This window comes from Populus trichocarpa, chromosome 12, assembly GCF_000002775.5.
Source record: "Populus trichocarpa isolate Nisqually-1 chromosome 12, P.trichocarpa_v4.1, whole genome shotgun sequence".
In the NCBI taxonomy this organism is placed as follows: domain Eukaryota; kingdom Viridiplantae; phylum Streptophyta; class Magnoliopsida; order Malpighiales; family Salicaceae; genus Populus; species Populus trichocarpa.
Window position 1 is genome coordinate 5,563,425 of NC_037296.2, and position 18,101 is coordinate 5,581,525.

General features: G+C 33.4%; 2 protein-coding genes across 13 annotated transcripts; one reads left to right on the forward strand and one right to left on the reverse strand.

Annotated features, from left to right (window-relative positions):
• Positions 1-203: 203 nt before the first annotated feature.
• LOC7487073 (uncharacterized) lies at positions 204-2,306 on the forward strand. 2 transcript variants are annotated; one of them, XM_002317879.4, is made up of 4 exons: positions 204-499; positions 769-943; positions 1,057-1,120; positions 1,726-2,306. In XM_002317879.4, the coding sequence occupies exons 2-4, from the start codon at positions 810-812 to the stop codon at positions 2,020-2,022; spliced, it is 495 nt and encodes a 164-aa protein (XP_002317915.2). In that variant the 5' UTR covers positions 204-499; positions 769-809; the 3' UTR covers positions 2,023-2,306. The 2 variants fall into 2 exon arrangements, with proteins under 2 accessions (XP_002317915.2, XP_024438595.1); XM_024582827.2 differs by lacking the exon at positions 204-499 and adding an exon at positions 530-656.
• A 6,353-nt stretch (positions 2,307-8,659) lies between these two features.
• Positions 8,660-17,933, reverse strand: LOC7487074 (kinesin-like protein KIN-14C). 11 transcript variants are annotated; one of them, XM_024582328.2, is made up of 25 exons: positions 17,702-17,933; positions 16,774-16,957; positions 16,520-16,677; positions 16,340-16,432; positions 15,853-16,054; positions 15,447-15,574; positions 15,247-15,330; positions 15,037-15,114; positions 14,853-14,945; positions 14,726-14,755; positions 14,012-14,353; positions 13,853-13,934; positions 13,674-13,769; positions 13,411-13,590; positions 13,160-13,266; positions 12,908-13,086; positions 12,603-12,767; positions 12,258-12,511; positions 11,941-12,104; positions 9,878-9,975; positions 9,696-9,771; positions 9,539-9,599; positions 9,076-9,191; positions 8,924-8,986; positions 8,660-8,830 (listed from the first exon to the last, which is right to left on the reverse strand). In XM_024582328.2, the coding sequence occupies exons 2-25, from the start codon at positions 16,886-16,888 to the stop codon at positions 8,828-8,830; spliced, it is 2,967 nt and encodes a 988-aa protein (XP_024438096.2). In that variant the 5' UTR covers positions 16,889-16,957; positions 17,702-17,933; the 3' UTR covers positions 8,660-8,827. The 11 variants fall into 11 exon arrangements, 10 of the variants coding, with proteins under 10 accessions (XP_024438096.2, XP_024438097.2, XP_024438093.2 ...); XM_024582329.2 differs by having other exon boundaries at positions 9,091-9,191; positions 17,702-17,932; XM_024582325.2 differs by having other exon boundaries at positions 8,660-8,986.
• Between the last annotated feature and the right edge of the window lie 168 nt (positions 17,934-18,101).

The following is an 18,101-nucleotide window of genomic DNA, read 5'->3' on the forward strand; positions in this document are numbered from 1 at the left end:
TCCACATTAAATTTAAAAAAAAAACAGCCCTGACTTCAATCGTGAGCCTGCCAAAGTATTGCAACCACGAAAGGAAAAGAAATGGAACAATAAAATAAAAGAAAACATGCGTACATGATCGTGTGTGGATTAGATATTCACTCACCATCTTTTATCAGAAATCGAGAATAAAGCAAATTGTCTCCCAAGAATCTCCTCCGCCAAGAGATAAGCAAAAAAAAAAAAACCGAAAAAGCAACGACTAACAGCTTCACTCACAAAACCAACTCTATCTCATGACCACACACAAACCTAAGATCCCATTCCCATCTTGTCTTCCCACACGCTTCTGAGTCCTATCTATCTCTGTATATATACTCAATCCAACCAATTACTTCAATCTCTCTCTCATTTATCTCTCCGTAAAAATCTAAGCTTTGATCCGTTCTCTCTCTTTGTCCCTCTCTTTCTCTTTCTATTCTTCCTCCTTGGATCTCTCCTAGCCTTTGTGGCAGCTTAGGTCTTTCTCTTGCTCCTTTTTCTTTCTCTCTCTTGATAAGGTTTTTTTTTTCTTGTGGAATTGTGTCATGTAATTTTTTATTTTTAATGTTTTTGTTAGTGACCCAGATAAGTTTTTGGATAAAAAATACCTTTATGATAATCTGATGATTTTATTGGTGAGCCAGATGATGTTATGGCCTAAATTTTGAAGCTTTGTAACATTTTTTTTTGGGTTTCTTGTGAAGTTACAAGATCTTAATTTTTTTTTTCATCTATGTTTGTGTGCAGGGGTTTGCTTTGGTGATTTGTTGATAAGTGAAAAGAGCGCCATGGCAGGAGGATGTGAGGAGAGGGAGAGGAGGATGATGATGATGGAGTCTGTGGTTTGCCCAAAGCCAAGGAAATTACTACTTTTAAATCCTTCTCTTTGTGAACAAATCAGACCTCTTAGATTGTCTGTCAAGTATGTTTTCCTATTTGATCCCATAATTGTACCCTTTTCTTAGGAGCATGTATTTTTTTTCCCCTTACTGTGAAAAGTTTTGGTCTTATTTTGTCTTGTATTCTTTTATGCAGTCACCATGCGGAGATGGCAGATTCAAAAGCTCGGGCAGAGCTGCTTGACATAATTCTTACTAAGGTACACCCCTTTTTCTTTCAGCAATTTTACTGGCTGATTTTCTTTTAAAGTTTTTTTTGTGACTTTTTGCTTGTTTTGTTGGTTGCTAAACCTAAAAGGTTGGCAGTGAATAGGGTCAACCTCCTTGTAGAGATCCCCGTCTCTAAATATTTAAACAATTTCTAAATATTTTTTTTGTTCTTCACTGCTGTATTTTGGATATAATTGGTGGTTACAAATTTCTCAACTTACTATTTTTCTAAATACAACTTTTGTTTTTACTTGTTTTTGGTTGAGGTTAGTGTGTACTTTTACTCAAGTATCAAAGAAGTTTGCCTTTTTTTGGTCTAATCTTGGTTCAAGTTTCTCATATGCCAAGATGGTGGTGAGAATCTGTTATTCGTCACAGTTCCTGTTTGAATTTCTTTGTGTTCATGGGTTAGATTTGTGAGCTTCCTACTGTCTACGCTTTCTTGAAGCAAATAATCAAGTCCTCATAATTTTCTCTACTAAATTATGTGGGGAGTGAATTTGTTTGAATCTTTTATTGTTTTCTGTCCCAAGAGAATTTATAATTGCTTTGCATTTTCTGATTGAAGGAAACTTATAGATCTGAATTATTGCAGGGAGGTAATGGTGGGGACAAACCTGCTTTCCAAGTGGCATCATCGCCACCATTTTACTGTGGTTCGCCACCAAGCAGGGCATCAAACCCTGTAATCCAAGATGTGCAATTTGGTAATGAAAAAATAACCCCTCTATCTCCTGCACCACCATCACCATCTCCATCGTCATCATCGGCACGTAAAGGAGGAAGTTGTGTCCGAATGAAATTTGGGGACATGCCAGCTGTGGTGAGGATCGAAGGGTTTGATTGTCGCAGCAGAGATCAGCGAAACTGTAGCATCTCTGCTGTGGCTTGAACATTGAATTAATGAAACCATTAATTGTAACAACTGCAGCGAATTTTTTATTATATGAGAGGGAGAGAGAGCTAATGGTAGTGGTGTAGTTGTACTGCTGGTGTTTTTTGGTCAGTGTATATACAAGGTTAATGGGTGTTCTATGTTGAGGTTGTCATTGTTTTTCACTCTCATGGATATGTACATTGTAATGAAGTTGACGAGACAAAAATGTTTGAATTTTTGAAGGAATAAAAGAGGGAGATGCAACCGTGTCTCTGTGTAGCTTTTGTTTATTGATAAAAGAGGGAGAGAGGCTTTGTAAGGTTTCCATTGTAACATGGTGCCTGTCACTCTTATGTAACCCATGTTTCTAATTCTATCATCCCAAGGAGTAAATGAGGTTATGGTGCTTCGGAATCCTTTGTTCTCTGTAAGTTTGTTTTCCAGGTTTTAAAGCAATGTCCAAACAAATTGAAAAGCAAAACGAAAGGACGAAAGGAAAACAGGGGGACACTGGGGTCTACATGGAGATTGTGTGTTGGGATTTAATTGGTTTTTGTGTTCTTAAAAAGATGGGATCCTGAAGTGAAGAGGGTTCAGGTCGGCAAAAATGGCAACAGGTTCAGGTCGTATACACTAGCTAATTTATCAATAATGGCTCTATTATGTTTTTCAAGATGGAGAGAAGAGAACAGGAGGTAGAGGGCTGGCATTGCCGCATTGGATGGTTTGGTTGGTGGCTGAAAGGTCATGGAGGGTGACAGGGGCAGGGAGGACGTTGGGCATGACCTTTCATCTGTGGGGGCTTACAGTGAGGGTGACAGCAGCAGCAGGTCGCTGCTGAGCTCTTTGGCTAGTCCTACTACAGCTGCTGCTTTAATTTCATCGCCCTTCCTCTGATTGGATTTCTGCAAGTGTATTTATTGACTCTTTTCTTCTTTATTTAAGTTTAATATATACATTATATAGGATAATCATCTCCATGCTTTGACGTGAGAGAAGTTTCATACGATCCTCACTGATATCTCTTGTGAACTAAGTTAGCAATTCCAGACATCTTTTCCTTCTCTCTCGTTTAATCGAAGATACTATAAAACAGATACGCGTGGACGCGTCTATCATAATAAAGCAAGTGAGAGATGACTTGTTGAGTAGTAAGAGCAAAATTTGACTGTTCAAATTGACAAAAAGGTAACATAGTTAAGGAGGTAATAATGGGTTAGGTGTATTTTTGTCATTTTCCCCCCAAAAAAAATAAAATTAACCTCGAAGTAAAGACAACGAAAAAGAAAAAATAAATAATCATTAAGAAAATTAGAATTCAGTGGTTCATTTATATTTGTTGAGCCTTATCTTCTACGCAAAAATATCATCTTTGAGGTGATAAATAAATATTTTCTAGCAATTATCATTAAGGAAAAATCATACGCCACTCACATGTTATTGTTCATTGAAATAGTAATTTTTTTAATTTTTATTTTTATTTTTATATTCTAACATTAGATTTATTAAGAATTAAACTTTACAATTTATTTTAGTTTTTTTTTATACGGGATTATCATAGTTTGGAAAAATATTAGAGTATTGGATTAATGCTTAATTTTATTATCGTTTATTTTTTTATCATATTATTAAATAAAAAAATCTATTATATTATTAAATAAGAAGTTTTTCTAAAAAAAAACATAATTACTATGAATTTGGCTTTATGATTTATTTCAATTTGTTTTTTATAGGGTTATAGTGATCTTAGAAAAATACATTGGTATTGAGTTGATGCTTGATTTGTTGAGCATCTATTTTTTTTTTATCATATTATTAAATAAAAAATATTCCAGAAAAAACATAATTATTGAAAATTAGATTTTATGATTTATTTTGATTTACTTTTTATGAGATTATGGTGGCATCATGAAAATGTCTCAATATTGAGTTGGTGATTGGTTTGTAAGCATTTTTATTTTTACATATAATTAAATAATAATATTAAAATTTTTATTAAACTCAATAGAGTGAATGATTCAGGTCATATATTGATGAGTTAACATATGTTGTCACTTGCAAACATAACTGAGTTATGATGGAGCAATTCTATACAATTTAATTTGAAGATCAAGTTAAGCAAAAAGTATGATCGATAGGTTTTAAATTTGACTTGATAAGTTTGGTTTAATGACATTGTTAAAACATTTCTTGATCTAGGCATTATTTTCTTATATATAAATTGCATTCCTGTTGGTTTTCTATTTCTTTGTAATGGAAAGGAAAAAAAATATACGTTTACACAAAATTCATTCTCGTAACCCAATTTTTGACCTAAAATATCTTTTCAATATTAATCATTTTTTTCACTTGTGTTTATTCAATTTTCATATCAAGAAATATCCAGAAAATAATCCAAGAATAAGATTATAAAAAAATAAAAAAAATAAAAGAAAATAAAATGGTAAAAATACAATTAATTTTTTTTTGGATTTAATAAGCCCTTTACTGAGTTGAAAAGGGTAAAAAAAATATTAGGAATAATTTAGGATGCAATCCGGGACATAATAAAAAAGAAAATGGTTTCATTAGGTTGAAATTAAAAGAATTGAAGGGGGAATGATGAATGTGTAAGAAGTGGCTAAATTCAAAGGTCTAATTAATTTAGTCATGGACAAAATTGAAGAGGAAAAGTGAGAATTAGGGAAAATTGATATAAAAAATGCACAATTTAAAAAATCAAGGACTAAATTAGAATAAATATCCAAATTAATTCATTTAGGGATGAAATTGAAAATAAAATATGAAATTAAAAACCTAATTGCTGAAAGAACACTAGTTTTGCAGAAACAGGTGTTCATAATCAATTTCCAGTCTCAATTCTTCAACAAGAATCACTCCAGCAAATCTCCAGCTCTTCGAAATTCTCCAACAAGAATCATGCCAGCATAGAACACAAGTCTCTAATATCCAGTTGAAATCAATCTAGTCTCAAATATCCAACTCCCCAAATATGGCCAACAAGAATCATTCTAGGATATCTCCAGCTAAATCTCTAGCTTTTCAAGGATTGTTAACCTGCACAAATCACATCTACACCACCTTAGTTCCTAGACAAAAGCCTTCCATATATATATAGCACTCCAAGAATTGTATAAAAATGTGATATGTCAATTTATCAGCCGTAAAATTTGTCTCCTCTTATTAGAATTAAAATTATTAGGGCTTTTCAACGAAGCAATTTCTTAGAAATTATAGAAAGTAAAACGATAAAGTCAAGAACATTTAGGATTATAAAAAAAAAAAAACTTGGTTGTTCTACATTGAACTATTAGGATTTTCTTGGCCACATGGCTCATTTTTATTGAAGGAGGTGACCCTTGATAAACAAGATTGGCGCTTGTATTTGAAGTGATAATTGAATAGATTTTTAAAGATCTGAGATGACATGAAAAGTCATTTATCTAACAGTGTAGGTAAAATGATAGGGAAAGTAAAAAAACTTTCATTTACTACTGGTAACCTTTCAAAAATCTTTTCGTAAAAAAATACACAAAGACTTAAAAAGCTACTAATGGATCAATATATTTTATTTTATTTTCTTTGGATCTTCATTTAAAGGAACCATAACTTCACAGCTACAAGGTAAGAGGTGCAGATTGGTGTTGTTATCCTAAGGGTGACCATGTCAATCCCTTCTAATATGATTTGTGTGATCGCACTAAGGAGACCAAGATGATCATTTCCAAGATAAATTGTACAATTACACTAGAAAAACTGAGTTCATCCTATCTTTGAAAGATTGTGAGATTGTTTTCCTGGAGAGATGACGTGTCAATCTCATCTCGAAAATATGTGCAATTGCACTAGGAAGACTCTAGGTCCATCATTTTCATGGTAAATTGTACAATCACATTAAAAAGACTGAGTTGATTTCTTTTAAGATAAATTGTACAATCATACTAGGAAGATTGAGTTCATCCCATTATTTTTTGAAAGGTTAAGATCAGGTGATGGGCCAGGCCACTAGCTCAGGCCCAAATAATACCCAAGACGATGCATAGGTAGCAGTACCTCAACCTAAAAGGTGCTGAGACATATGCCTGACATGCTTGATGTGGGAAATGCCTAAGTCAAGCCCCAGGCTGTAACGACTACGCCCAAGCGGTGCCGGGCAGCATGAATTTGAAGGAATTTGAAGGTTAGAAGGTATTTGGTTTCTTAGAGTGTGAAAACATGTAGTGTTGCGAAGAAAGAAAGGAAATAGAAAAGGAGAAAAAGGTTAACATGAATTGAACTTGTGATCCAAATTTTGCCGCCCTATTTACATCACAAATGACATAATTTTTTGCTACTGCTAGCATATTGGCTTGTGCTCCGCAACGGATCAATAATGTTTTCTTTTTTAAAATGTAAAAAAAAAAATCTTAAAAATATAAAGATTATTTTAAATGCATTGAGTCTCAATAGTCTTGGATCTAGCTACAATTTCATACCCAAGACCATAGATTTGGCGGCCAAGCTAAACCTAGTAGTCTTGGATCTGACGGTAATTTCAAACCCAAGACCTTGGGTCTAACGAGAATTCCAAACCCAAGACCTTGGATCTAAGGGCCTAACCCAACCCAAGAGCCAATAGTCTTGGGTTTGGCGGCAATTCCAGACCCAAGCCCTTGGGTCTCGCGACCAAACTAGACCCAATAGCCTTAGTTCTAGCGGCCAAGCCTAATTGTTTTTATAAAAAAATATTTAAAGTACCCTTAAAGTATCCTAAATCAAAATGATAATTAAGATTTTTATTTTTTATAAAAACAAACATTTAAAATATCATTGAAGTATCATAAACAGAAATTCTAATTGATTTTTAATTTTTTATTAAAAAAACATTTAAACTACCCTTGAAGTATCCTATATATATAAATCCTGATTAATTTGTTTTATAAATATTGTTTATTTTTTCTACAAAAAAAACATTTAAACTATTGTAAAAGTATTCTAAACAAAAATCCTAATTAATTTTTTAAAATTGTTTTTCTATTTTTTATTAAAAAAACATTTAAATTACCCTTGAAGTATCCTAAATAGAAATCCTAATTATTTTTTTTTATAAATTATTTTTATTTTTCATAAAAAAACATTTAAATTACCCTTGAAGTAATCTAAACAGAAATCCTAATTAATGTTTTTTTTATAAATTGTTTTTACTTTTTTATAAAAACAAATATTTAAACTACCCTTGAAGTATTCTAAATAAAAATTATAATTAATTGTTTTTATTTTTTATAGAAAAACATTTAAATTACCCTTGAAGTAACTTAAACAGAAATCCTAATTTATTTTTTTATAAATTATTTTTATTTTTATAGAAAAAAATTTAAACTACCCTTGAAGTATCCTAAATAAAAATTCTGATTATTTTTTTAAAATTATTTTTATTTTTTATAAAAAAAAAATTAAACTATTTTTAAAGTAAGCTAAACATGAACTCTAATTTGTATGTTATTTTGTATAAGAAAACATTGTGCACGATAACGTGACAAATTACATTAATAAATCAAATGAATTGGATTGTCCAAACCTGTTGTATTCTTCATAATTTGTTTTCAAAGACAAATCAAATGAATTTCACTTTTATTTTTCTCGCGTGACAAAGTATTCATTATTTAAATTATGAATTTGATTAAAAAGAACGAAAAGGGTGGACGAGAAAATTCTTGAACTACCATTGTTCATTTAATTCACAAATTTAACCAATATAATAATACGATCAATGAATTGTTTTATATTAAATAAAATGTCTAGATGAACACAACTATTCATTTATGCACCAATTTGGATGAATGTTTGGTGCACAAAATATTTTGGAGTGATGGCAAAGGTTGTTTAGATTTTTAATAAGTAGATGTGAATACATTACCAAGTTTGTTGTTAAATATGTTTTAAAGTATTTTTAGTTTGAAAAAAAATATTAAATTAATATTTTTTAAAATGTTTTTTTATTATTTTAATTGAGTCTAGTTTGGCCGTCAAATCTAAAACAATTATGTTCGGCAGCCAAATCGAACCCAAATCTATTCAATATAGTAGTAATGTCAAACCCAATAGCTTTCAGTATAATTAAAATACAGCAAAAACAACGTCTCTATGACAGTATAATTTAACCTAAAAATAAATTTACTTTTAAGGCTTAGGTCTAGAATTTTGAAGCTCACCCCAGCTAACAGAACCCTCGAGCAACCTACTAAATTATACAATGATAAAGATATTGGTGAAACAGGAAAGTAAAAAAATGTGAAGCCTTGGCACTTAATAGCATGGCCACGGGTGCCATCAACTTTGCCACTCCAATAATTAGTCATCTGCTGGACAAGAATTACAAGGATGAACATAAGAAGTGTAGCATTTAAGTATTCAACAGTTTCCTTTGGATTTTTATGCAAGGTAGTCATCATCATCATCATAACCATGTGGAAATTAAACCCCAGATTCATTTCTGGCAATTTAGTGCCAAGATCACCATCACTGAGACACATGACCTAACCTTCAGCTAGACAAACTTCAAAACATGATCCTCAAGCAATCAAGCATATGAATTATGCTTGTACCATTTTCCTTCAGCATCATATATTCAGCACAATAGCTTGATCATGATAGAACAGTCGGACACGTAAAATACACAAATATGTGTCGTTGCAGGAACTTAATATCTGAATTTCAGAGCATTTCGGTTTGAGGTAAGTACAAAACTGTTTCGTTGTAAGAATCAGAAATGGGAGGGAGAAAGTATAACTTGTAGAGGGGATAGAAGCCTCCGTGTATCTATGATTATGAACACTACCTATCACTGCAAGTCAGTGAATAAAAAATATGGAAATTAAGTAACCGATATGAAGAAATCAACGTATAAAAAAATAATCCTTGAAGGCTCAATGAATACTTTTAATTTACTGCCATCGCTTTGAAGACTTGACCAAGTTGGAATTGCCAGTTTTCTTAATACCTGAAAGAACCATTTATGAGAAATTTAAGGGAGAAAATGGAGTATAATCACAATGAAAGAAATGTCTGCACATTTTATTATAAAACTACCTGATTTTTACTTACTTGTTGACCCTTTTGGGGAGTCCGTTGACACAGTCGCTGTCCTTGATGTGGCCTGTGCTTGGTTTTGTAAGAGTCGAGAAGTTGATGCCATGCTAGTACTCCTGCATAAAACCAAGTTCATAAAATCCCATGTTTCCAAATCTATGAACATAACTGAAATGAAGGTGTGATGCTTTTCGATCTTTACAGTCGACGTATGATTATGGAAAGCCTAAAGATAAATGCCAGAACATCCATCCTCTTTTTTTCGAAATGTTCCATGAAAAATTATCACATTCAAAGCATTCTCTTACTGTCAACAAAGCACCTCTGTTTCATTTCGAAAGAAAAATAGATTCTCTTTTGGGAGATGAACAGATGACTGGACATTTTATGTTATAATATGCATGTATGATCATGTAAGAAAATCTCAAGGAAGCACAGAAAACACTAGAAGTACGCTACTCACTTCCGCAATTTATTTGATAGCTTTGTGCCTTGATCTGTTTCGCCATCAGGTTCTTCTCCCACTGAAAGAGCACCATCAGAAATGTCACTTAATCTATCCTCACAGCCTCCATCTCCAAATCGAAATATCTTAGCATCTGCAAATGACATATCCTGACCTGTGTCCCTTTCAGAAAGTTTTGATTGCTGGGAACCAGCTTCAGAATGCCTGTCACTATGCTCTGGATTGCTTTCCTGATAAGAAACTGTCTCATTTCCCATGCTTTTCCTGATCGATGGTTTTTGGGTTCTATGAGGATTAACACCTGAAAAATCATCGCTTGCTGAGGAATTCCCATACCTCAGTGAGCCAGGATACTCGTTTTTGATATCTTTACGTAATTCCAACTGCTCAATTTCATCATCTTTTTTGGCAATCGTGTCTTTGAGAGATGCCACCTGCATATATAGTCTTGTTAAATGCAACGAGCATGCTAGTGAAATTTCGTAGAAACTAAAAACTCTACTTGCAGCTTACTTGCAGGGGTAGAATGATATTTTTAATAGAATCTATAAGTCATTTGCAAATTGATTGGGAACAATTTAATAGTTTATATTTTTTATATATAGTTAAATTATATAAATTCCCTTAAAAGGTAAATAAAAAATAAAAAATAAAAAATGAAAGGCTAAGAGGGTTTTTGCATAATTTTTTTTTTTACAAATAGTACAATTACTTCATTGTCCTTAAATCAAGAAAATTAAAAGTTGAGTCAAAGGGTATTTTAATATTTTTCTCATATTTTTTTTTTGTTATACTCTATTTGAATTAGGGGCAAATTAGTATATTTATAAATAAAAATAATAAAAAAAAAAAGACAAATTATTTGCGCGTGCGAGACACACACCAGCGAGGGAACACCGCCCGCGCCTTTCGAGCGATGCGGTGTTGTCGTTCGGCAACTAAAATTTCCCAATCAGCAAGTTATTTGAAGCATCTAGTGGAGGCGAAGCTAATAGGGTAACGCGTGTTGCTCAAATCATGACGGTTTAGCGGTAGTTATCTTTTTTTCTCCTCTTATTTTATCTCTCAACTCCTTGAAATTCATGCTAGGTCAGCCAAAAATCAGGGTCGTCCTCTCATTTATTATGTCTTGCAATTATTATCCTTTTTTCTTTTGATTAGTCTTTCTTTGTTTTGGATTCTTTTTTAAATTATTTTTTGTTCAATTTCATCCCTTTGCAATTAATTTTGTTTTGTTTTATATCAAATATAGTACTCATTTTATTGATTATTGTTTTTTTTATCTTGGGTTTTTTTTCGATTTTGTCCCTCAACATTTTATTTCATTTTTTTTTCTAAATTGAATCCTCATTCTTTTAATTGCTCTTTTTTTAATTTATTTTTTTCTTTCAATTAATCCCTCAACATTTTATTTTATTTATTTATTTAATCCAATTTTGTTCCTCATTATTTTAATTTTTTTTTATCATTTTCTTAATTTGTTTTTTCTTTCAATTTTGTCCCTCAACCTTTTATTTCATTTGTTTTTTATTCAATTTTGGTCCTTGTTCTTTTAATTGCTCTTTTTTAATTTTATTTTTTAATTAAGTCCCTTATTATTTTCTTTCATTAGTTTTATTCCAAATTTGATCCTTATTGTTTTGATTATTATTAGTTTCTTTTAAAAAAAACTTTTATGGTTAAGAATTTGTTCAAGATTTTATTTTTGTCTTCTATAGGGTCATCTCGATCTCATGACTATAGTTACTGGTTTCGAAGATTAACCCGATTTAAATTTGGTTATTTTTTTTAATTTTATTCTTTGACATTAAGTTATTGAGCCTTAAGCTTCTTTTTTTTTCCTTTTCTTTCCTCTATCATTATCCTAGGTCGCGAGTTAGTCAAGTTAATATAAGTTGATTTGGTTTTTTTTTCAGTGTTTTTAAATTTTTTTTAATTTCATCTTCTGATATCAAGCTATTTAGTCTTGAGATTTCTTATTTTTTATGTTGTTCCTTTCTATAAGGTTATCCTGAATCGCAGGTTTATTAGGTTAACTCAATGTGATTCAGGTTTTTTTATTTATTTAGCTATGATCTTTTTTCTAGGTCATTTTAAAAAAAAAAATTATCTCAATCTCATGTCACAGATTAATAGAGTGAACTCGGGTTTTTATCTTTCATGTTTTTTTTTTTTAGTTTTTTTTTTTGAAATTAGCTTTGTTGGCCTTAAGCTTTCTATTTTTTTCACTTTCCATACTCTGGTGTAATCTCATATTGCAGGTTAATCAAGTTAACTCGGATTCACTTAAATTATTATTTTTTGAATATCTTTTTTTTATGTTAGAAAAAAATTAACATGCCCCCCAGCATAGCAAAAAAAAAAAACAGTATATTCTATATAACATCAGTGAAACGAACCTGGTCCATTAATTCCCTAGCATCTCTGCCCTCTTTGCTGCTTCGTGCTGCACCTAGCTCAACTCCAGAGACCCTCTCTGCAAACTTCAGAGTGCTTATAGTTTCTGAATATGAAATGACATCAGGATTGAGCTGTACAAACATAAGCGTCTTTGCTTGACCTCCTGTAACGTGGAAAAGGAAGAAAATATACATTTACATCAAGTCTAAAGATAGTTTAGTTTGCCCTAACTTTTCGAGAAAGTTTACCAGCATATTGAACTAGAAAACAACTTCAAGCCAGTTTGTGACAAGAAGGGAACATAAAAAAGAACTACCTAAAGAGCTTTGCAGTAGTTGAGTGAGCTTGCTGTTTCTGTATGGTACATGAGAATTCTTTTGTGCCAGAGCGAATATAACATCCCCAAGGGCAGATAATGATCTGTTTATATGTTGTGCTTCTCTAAGTCTATCTCCAGTTGCCTCAGAGCGATCTACCCTTTCGCTCCCTGCTAGATCCACCAAATGAAGATTACCATGTAAAGCAGCCCCAGAATGCAAATCCTTTCCACGAACATGGATACTGACAACACTGTGTTACAGAAACAAATCAAAATCACAGCTAGATTTAAGATAAACGTAACTTGGAGGTGAGAATAGGATGAAATATTGACTGTAAGTACCTGTGAGAGCGGCTGCTTCTTTCATTCATGGAAGTAGCCCCAACAGCTCTGTTTCTTAGTCCAATATCCATTAATTCTAAAACGTCTGAAGTTGATGTAACAGGATGCATGCTAGCATCTGGTACAGCCAAACCATTGGTTTGGACAGTAGACTTAATCCCAAGGGTGTGCAAATCAAGGGAAACAGAACAACGACAGAGAGAGAGTGCCTCATGTTTTTGATGAAAGAGATAAAAACCAAACTAAATGGTAACGATCTGGGTGATATGTTGATAAGAAAACTCTCACCTAATATAAAAGGATATTTTTTCTGAGAACCATCGATCAACAGTAAATCATGCACTTGTTCGTTATATATTTCAACCATCTGAACCTGAATCTCATAGTTAAAGGAGCCTCCTCTGCTCTGAGAAATTTTGAAAAGGTCATTTAGAGCCCGATAATTAACCCCCCAATCCTCCTCAGATGCTCCATTTGGACCAGTCTGGAATAGAAGGTCAAGTTGAATCAGCATTGCAAGAGAACATCACTGCATGAAAATGAAACTAAACACATACCATTGTGTAAGTTTTTCCTGAACCAGTTTGTCCATAAGCAAATATACACACGCTATATCCATCCAGTACAGAGCGTATCAATGGTTGAGTGTCTGAATATACCTCCGCTGCCAATATCCAGGGCAGATAGCATGTTAGGGATGACAAGAATTTACATCCACGGTCATGCCAGCAGAAAGTACAAGCATAAAAACAATACAGCATGCTCAAGTAAGCCCTATCCGAATTGAAAAGGATGTAGAGCTGAAAACCTTGAGTAGAATCTGGACCAAAGACCTTATTGAACTTAAAATTGCGACGTCTATCTTTCCCTTGTTTGGAGGGATTCACAACAGCCACCTCTCCATTTTCACCTATATATTCTACCGCTGTTTGTTTTGCAACCTGCCCTGGAAGAAATGGCCTTATACGGCAATAAACTCTGATGTTTCCTGTGAAACAAAATGGAAGAGTTACATATTCAAGGATTGCACACATGTGTAAAACCTTGTACAGAAAATGCTAGCAGCGGCACCTTTTAATTCCTGAAGCTCATTGAACATCCTCCTATTTTCAGCAACGACAAAGTGATAGTCCCCGGTTGCATCGATTAATGCTTTTAACTTCACTTCTGAGCAAGATCAAAATTAAATATTCAAAAACTAACTATCACTGATTGCGTAAATTGACAAACTATTCTGCAAACCTACCAACCTAAGCCATTGAATTCCTCTGTGTAGCTTTTATGTACTTCTAAAATTTCTTGCTTGATGGACTTGCAAGAAAACCTCATTCCCTGAACATTTTTATAAATTCCGTCAGATTCGTAGTTAGAATGATGCTAGGCTAAAAGTCTACATGGTGGTATTATACCTGCAGTGCACCAAATTGAAACTCAACAAAGCCCTTAAAAATGTCCTCTTTCTCGTTGAACGTCATAGATTTTGACTCTGAATATGCCGAAAGCACTTTCACTTGGTTCCTGGAATCTTCTAAGTGGAGTTCAAGCTCTTTTAATCTCTCCTCAAGGCCTGCTTTAGCACCCTTGGCTTCTGCTTCCATTTTCAAGTGACGTAGTTCATGCGTCTCTTTCACTAATTCTAATTCTTGTTTTAAGGTTGAAAGATCAAGGTCTCTTTGCTCCCTCTCTATGATCAACTTAGCTACATGCTCCTCTTCAAGTCTCTTCTCTCCTTCCATTTTGGACTTCTCAATCTGTAATCAGAAAACAAAATCCCGTTATATGAATATTATGAAGAACATCCACACAACAAGTACAAGGAAACGATTTCTTTTTATTTTCTTATTTAGATAGTGAAATTATCTCATCCTAAAAATTCCTAAACTAGCCAAAAAAAATGAAAGAAAAACCGAAACAAACCACAAATAGCATATAATTTATGTAGTCCGTCTAACGGCATAAAGTAGTAAACAAAAAGAGAGCTACCACAAAAGAGATTGAGAAGATAGTATGTGAGAAGATAGCAGAAAAATTGTTCCAAAAGGAGTCCAAAATACAAGAGTTTCAGTGAGCATTTTTAGGTGTAAACAGCTTAAGAGTTGTTTTTTCTTCTCTGTGAAACATACCTTTAAATGTTGAAGCTGGTCCTTAACAGCCTGCAAAAGTATTAATATCAGAATAACAGGTATAAACCCACGTTTAGGAGAGTTTTATACAAATCCTATTGTCTGGAATAAGTTTTTTTTTACATACCCCTCTTTCTTCACCAGTCCCAGAAGCAAGGGCTTCAAGAACTCTGATCCTTGACTGGTACTTCTCCTCACGAGCTTTGAATAGATTATTTTGCTGATGACAGAGAAGCATAAAGATGTTGCCATTGGTACAGTCAATCCTAGGAGAAACAATTCAAAATTAAGAAATCCAAAATTATTCTTACAGTTCTTAAGTGCTCTGCTTGAGTTGATATACGTCGTTCAATCTCTTGCAAAACTTTTCTCAACAGACAGGCCACACGCTGTGCAACAAAAGGAATGGTAAAAGTGTATGTATGCATGCACGCACGTACAAATTGCAGTTGCAGAGATACATAGATACAGAAACATATTCAATGCATGATATTATTCCAATATCTCCTCCTATTACATACATGTGGTATTTCGTAACTCTTTCTTTCAATGCTTTCATCCAATATTCCGTTGACAACACTCAAAAGCGACTGAGTTGGTGAATTCTGCGTACGAGATGTTGAATTGTCATTAACAAGGGCTCAGAAAGAAAACATCAATGAGAAAACTCTAGCATAAGAAAACATGAATGTCCATTGAGATTATACAAATGAAAACTAACATCCAAACTGTTTGATTTCATCATTTCAGAAATTTTTGCAGCAGAAAGTTCTGAAAAGCGGCCTTGTTTCAGTTGAAACACCTCATGGAATTTATGTCCAACATGGTGCATGGATGCAGCTGACGGCTCTGTGGACAAGTGAAAAACAGTAAAGATGGACCATTTAAATTTAAATAACAGCATATAAGAAGACTTGGTAGACATAAAAGAACGATAATTTATCAGCATTTTAGCCATACATGCATTAGAGGACAGTAGCGTGCTATTTTCATATAACATAAGATCAGCTTGAAAATTGCTTTGGTACGGCATTACACTCTTCATGCCCGGCCGTTTTAAGCCATTCTATGTGCATATATCTCAATCAAGGGAGAGGGGAAACCATACCTGGCATAACAGGACTTACCTAAAGCATGTTGAGATTTAGACTCTGGGGAAAACTTCCGCTTTTCTTCCCCAAATGTTGGAGAAAAATGGCCATTGGAAGATGCATCCCCTCGAGGACTGCCAAATCTAGTAATCCCACTTGTGGGTGAGAGATTACCTCCCAAATATGCAAATTGTGCTCGAAGTGTTGAAAGGCAATCCATAACATTCTTCATGGATCCCTACAGATTTGAAACACAGTGGATGGAGAGACAGAGAAAGAGAGAAGCTGGAAAAATAATAAAAAACTTGATGTGCGCAGACCAACAAGTGACATAGATTGGCTCTAGTTAACAGCAATATCATTGTAAACCAAAATTCTGGTGATGCATGCAAGCTGATAAAATAATAAACATTTTGGTAGCAGGAAAGCATAATTATAAACTAGCTTCTAACTTAGCAATCAAATGTTCTTATGCATAAAATTAATTTATGTGGAACAATAAAGCAAACCAACATTGGATTACCGTCTCCAGGTCCGACAGTTCGAACTTGAGAATTCCCAGCTCATCCATGCATGCCAGAAACTTCTTAACATTTTCTGAGCGAGAACTACCTTCCTAAAATAGAAAATGCACTATCAAATCAACTAACCAAATGCCTAATCATAAGTAACTCAAACATAAATACCATAACAAATAAGAAACCTTGTACGAAAAACCAGGTCTAAGCCTATTTAAAATCTGTAGTAGAACAGTCCCATCAATCAAACAGGTCCTCAACTGCTCGGATGAGGCTTTTACTGGAAAATTTAAACTAGGAACAGTACTATTCATCCACTCCACCAATATCGCTCGCTGATTGGCTTGAGACGGAAAAAAGGGAAGGGAAAAGGAATAAGAAATTCTTCAGATGAATAAAAAACAACTGCAGATAAAAGGAAAATAAGATTTTCACTTACCTTCAATGTCTTTGTTATAAATTACAGTAGGGTCGAAAACTTCCGAACCACCAGATATCCTTGAGCTATTGACTCTCCTGTGTTGTGCTATGAGGTGATCCGAAGCTGAATTCATCGTTTACCTTTGAAGTCGATTATCAAAGCATGGCGTATGTATAATTCCACACAAATTCCCAAAGCAATCCTGAAAAGTGGTTAAATACAGCAACCATGAGACTGATTTATCTAAAATGATAAAGAAACACACAATAATGCATTAGAACTCTAGGCATTTTTCCTGAATAATGCGAAATTACTTTACAGGAACTTAAATAAACTGTCAGAAGAAAAATCCCTTTAACCATGAGAAGAAATTGCAAATCTGCAATGCAATTTAATATCATCAAATCAAACACAGTATTGCATAGGAGTTTTAGCTATAAGAACAAATATATGCAGACACCAGATACTCTACGATAGCAGAGATTATTTCCACATTCAGGACTCATTTCAGCATTAGGAGAAAATTGGGAGAGTTAAAAGAAGAGGACAGGCTTCAAATTATGAATTTACTCATTAAAACTATACTCTAAGACCTCCAAGGAAATTGATTACCCGAGAAATTCACAACAAAACGAAGATATCAAATCCATGCAATATGAGCCAGAATCATCCCCCATTGAAAACCTTAGCTAAGAATTTGAAGCAGACATTAAATACAAATCAGGATTGCTATAAAAAAGAAAAAAGAGGAGAAACAAACTGAATTACTACATATATATAGGATGGATGAGCTAAAAGATCATGCTTTATTTATACGAAACTAAAACAAACTGACAGCACAACGCAGGTAGATTCAATAAACAATTGACATGCAATGCGATCATCAAACAAGCAAACATCCAAATAATAGATTCACTAAAAAAAAAGGAAAAGGAAAAGAAGCCACCTGAAAGAGACATAGAGACGTGAAGGTAACAATGCACACGTTGTATTTTAAGGAGACTTGCATGTAACTTGGGTAATGCCACGAGACAACAAAAGTACAAGAACAAGTATTAGATTACATTAGACTTTCTTTGTTCTTTTTTCTTTCTTGATCGAACTTTCTCTTCATCTCCTTTTGTTTTGTTTATGTTAATCAAATGATTGTGATTCGTTTGGTATCCCAATGCAAATGAGACAGACAATGCGTAAAAAGAGGAGTGTAACTCTCCCTATTCTTTTCTGTGTGGTGTTCATTGAAATGTGGAAAGTGGTCTTTTCTGTTCCATGGCTTTAACTGTCCTAATTAATTCTGGTTTGTTGGGGATTATGCTGTTGTTAGTTGTTACTACTATAGTACTTGT

Excerpts from the sequence above, each read along its gene's own strand:
- LOC7487073 (XM_002317879.4), top strand. The coding sequence starts at position 810 with ATGGCAGGAGGATGTGAGGAGAGGGAGAGGAGGATGATGATGATGGAG. Across the intron at positions 944-1,056 it reads CCTCTTAGATTGTCTGTCAA|TCACCATGCGGAGATGGCAG; the intron begins GTATGTTTTCCT and ends TCTTTTATGCAG. Across the intron at positions 1,121-1,725 it reads TTGACATAATTCTTACTAAG|GGAGGTAATGGTGGGGACAA; the intron begins GTACACCCCTTT and ends GAATTATTGCAG.
- LOC7487074 (XM_024582321.2), bottom strand. The coding sequence starts at position 16,888 with ATGAATTCAGCTTCGGATCACCTCATAGCACAACACAGGAGAGTCAAT. Across the intron at positions 15,575-15,852 it reads TAAATCTCAACATGCTTTAG|AGCCGTCAGCTGCATCCATG; the intron begins GTAAGTCCTGTT and ends ACTTGTCCACAG. Across the intron at positions 12,512-12,602 it reads AGAAGCAGCCGCTCTCACAG|TGTTGTCAGTATCCATGTTC; the intron begins GTACTTACAGTC and ends TCTGTAACACAG.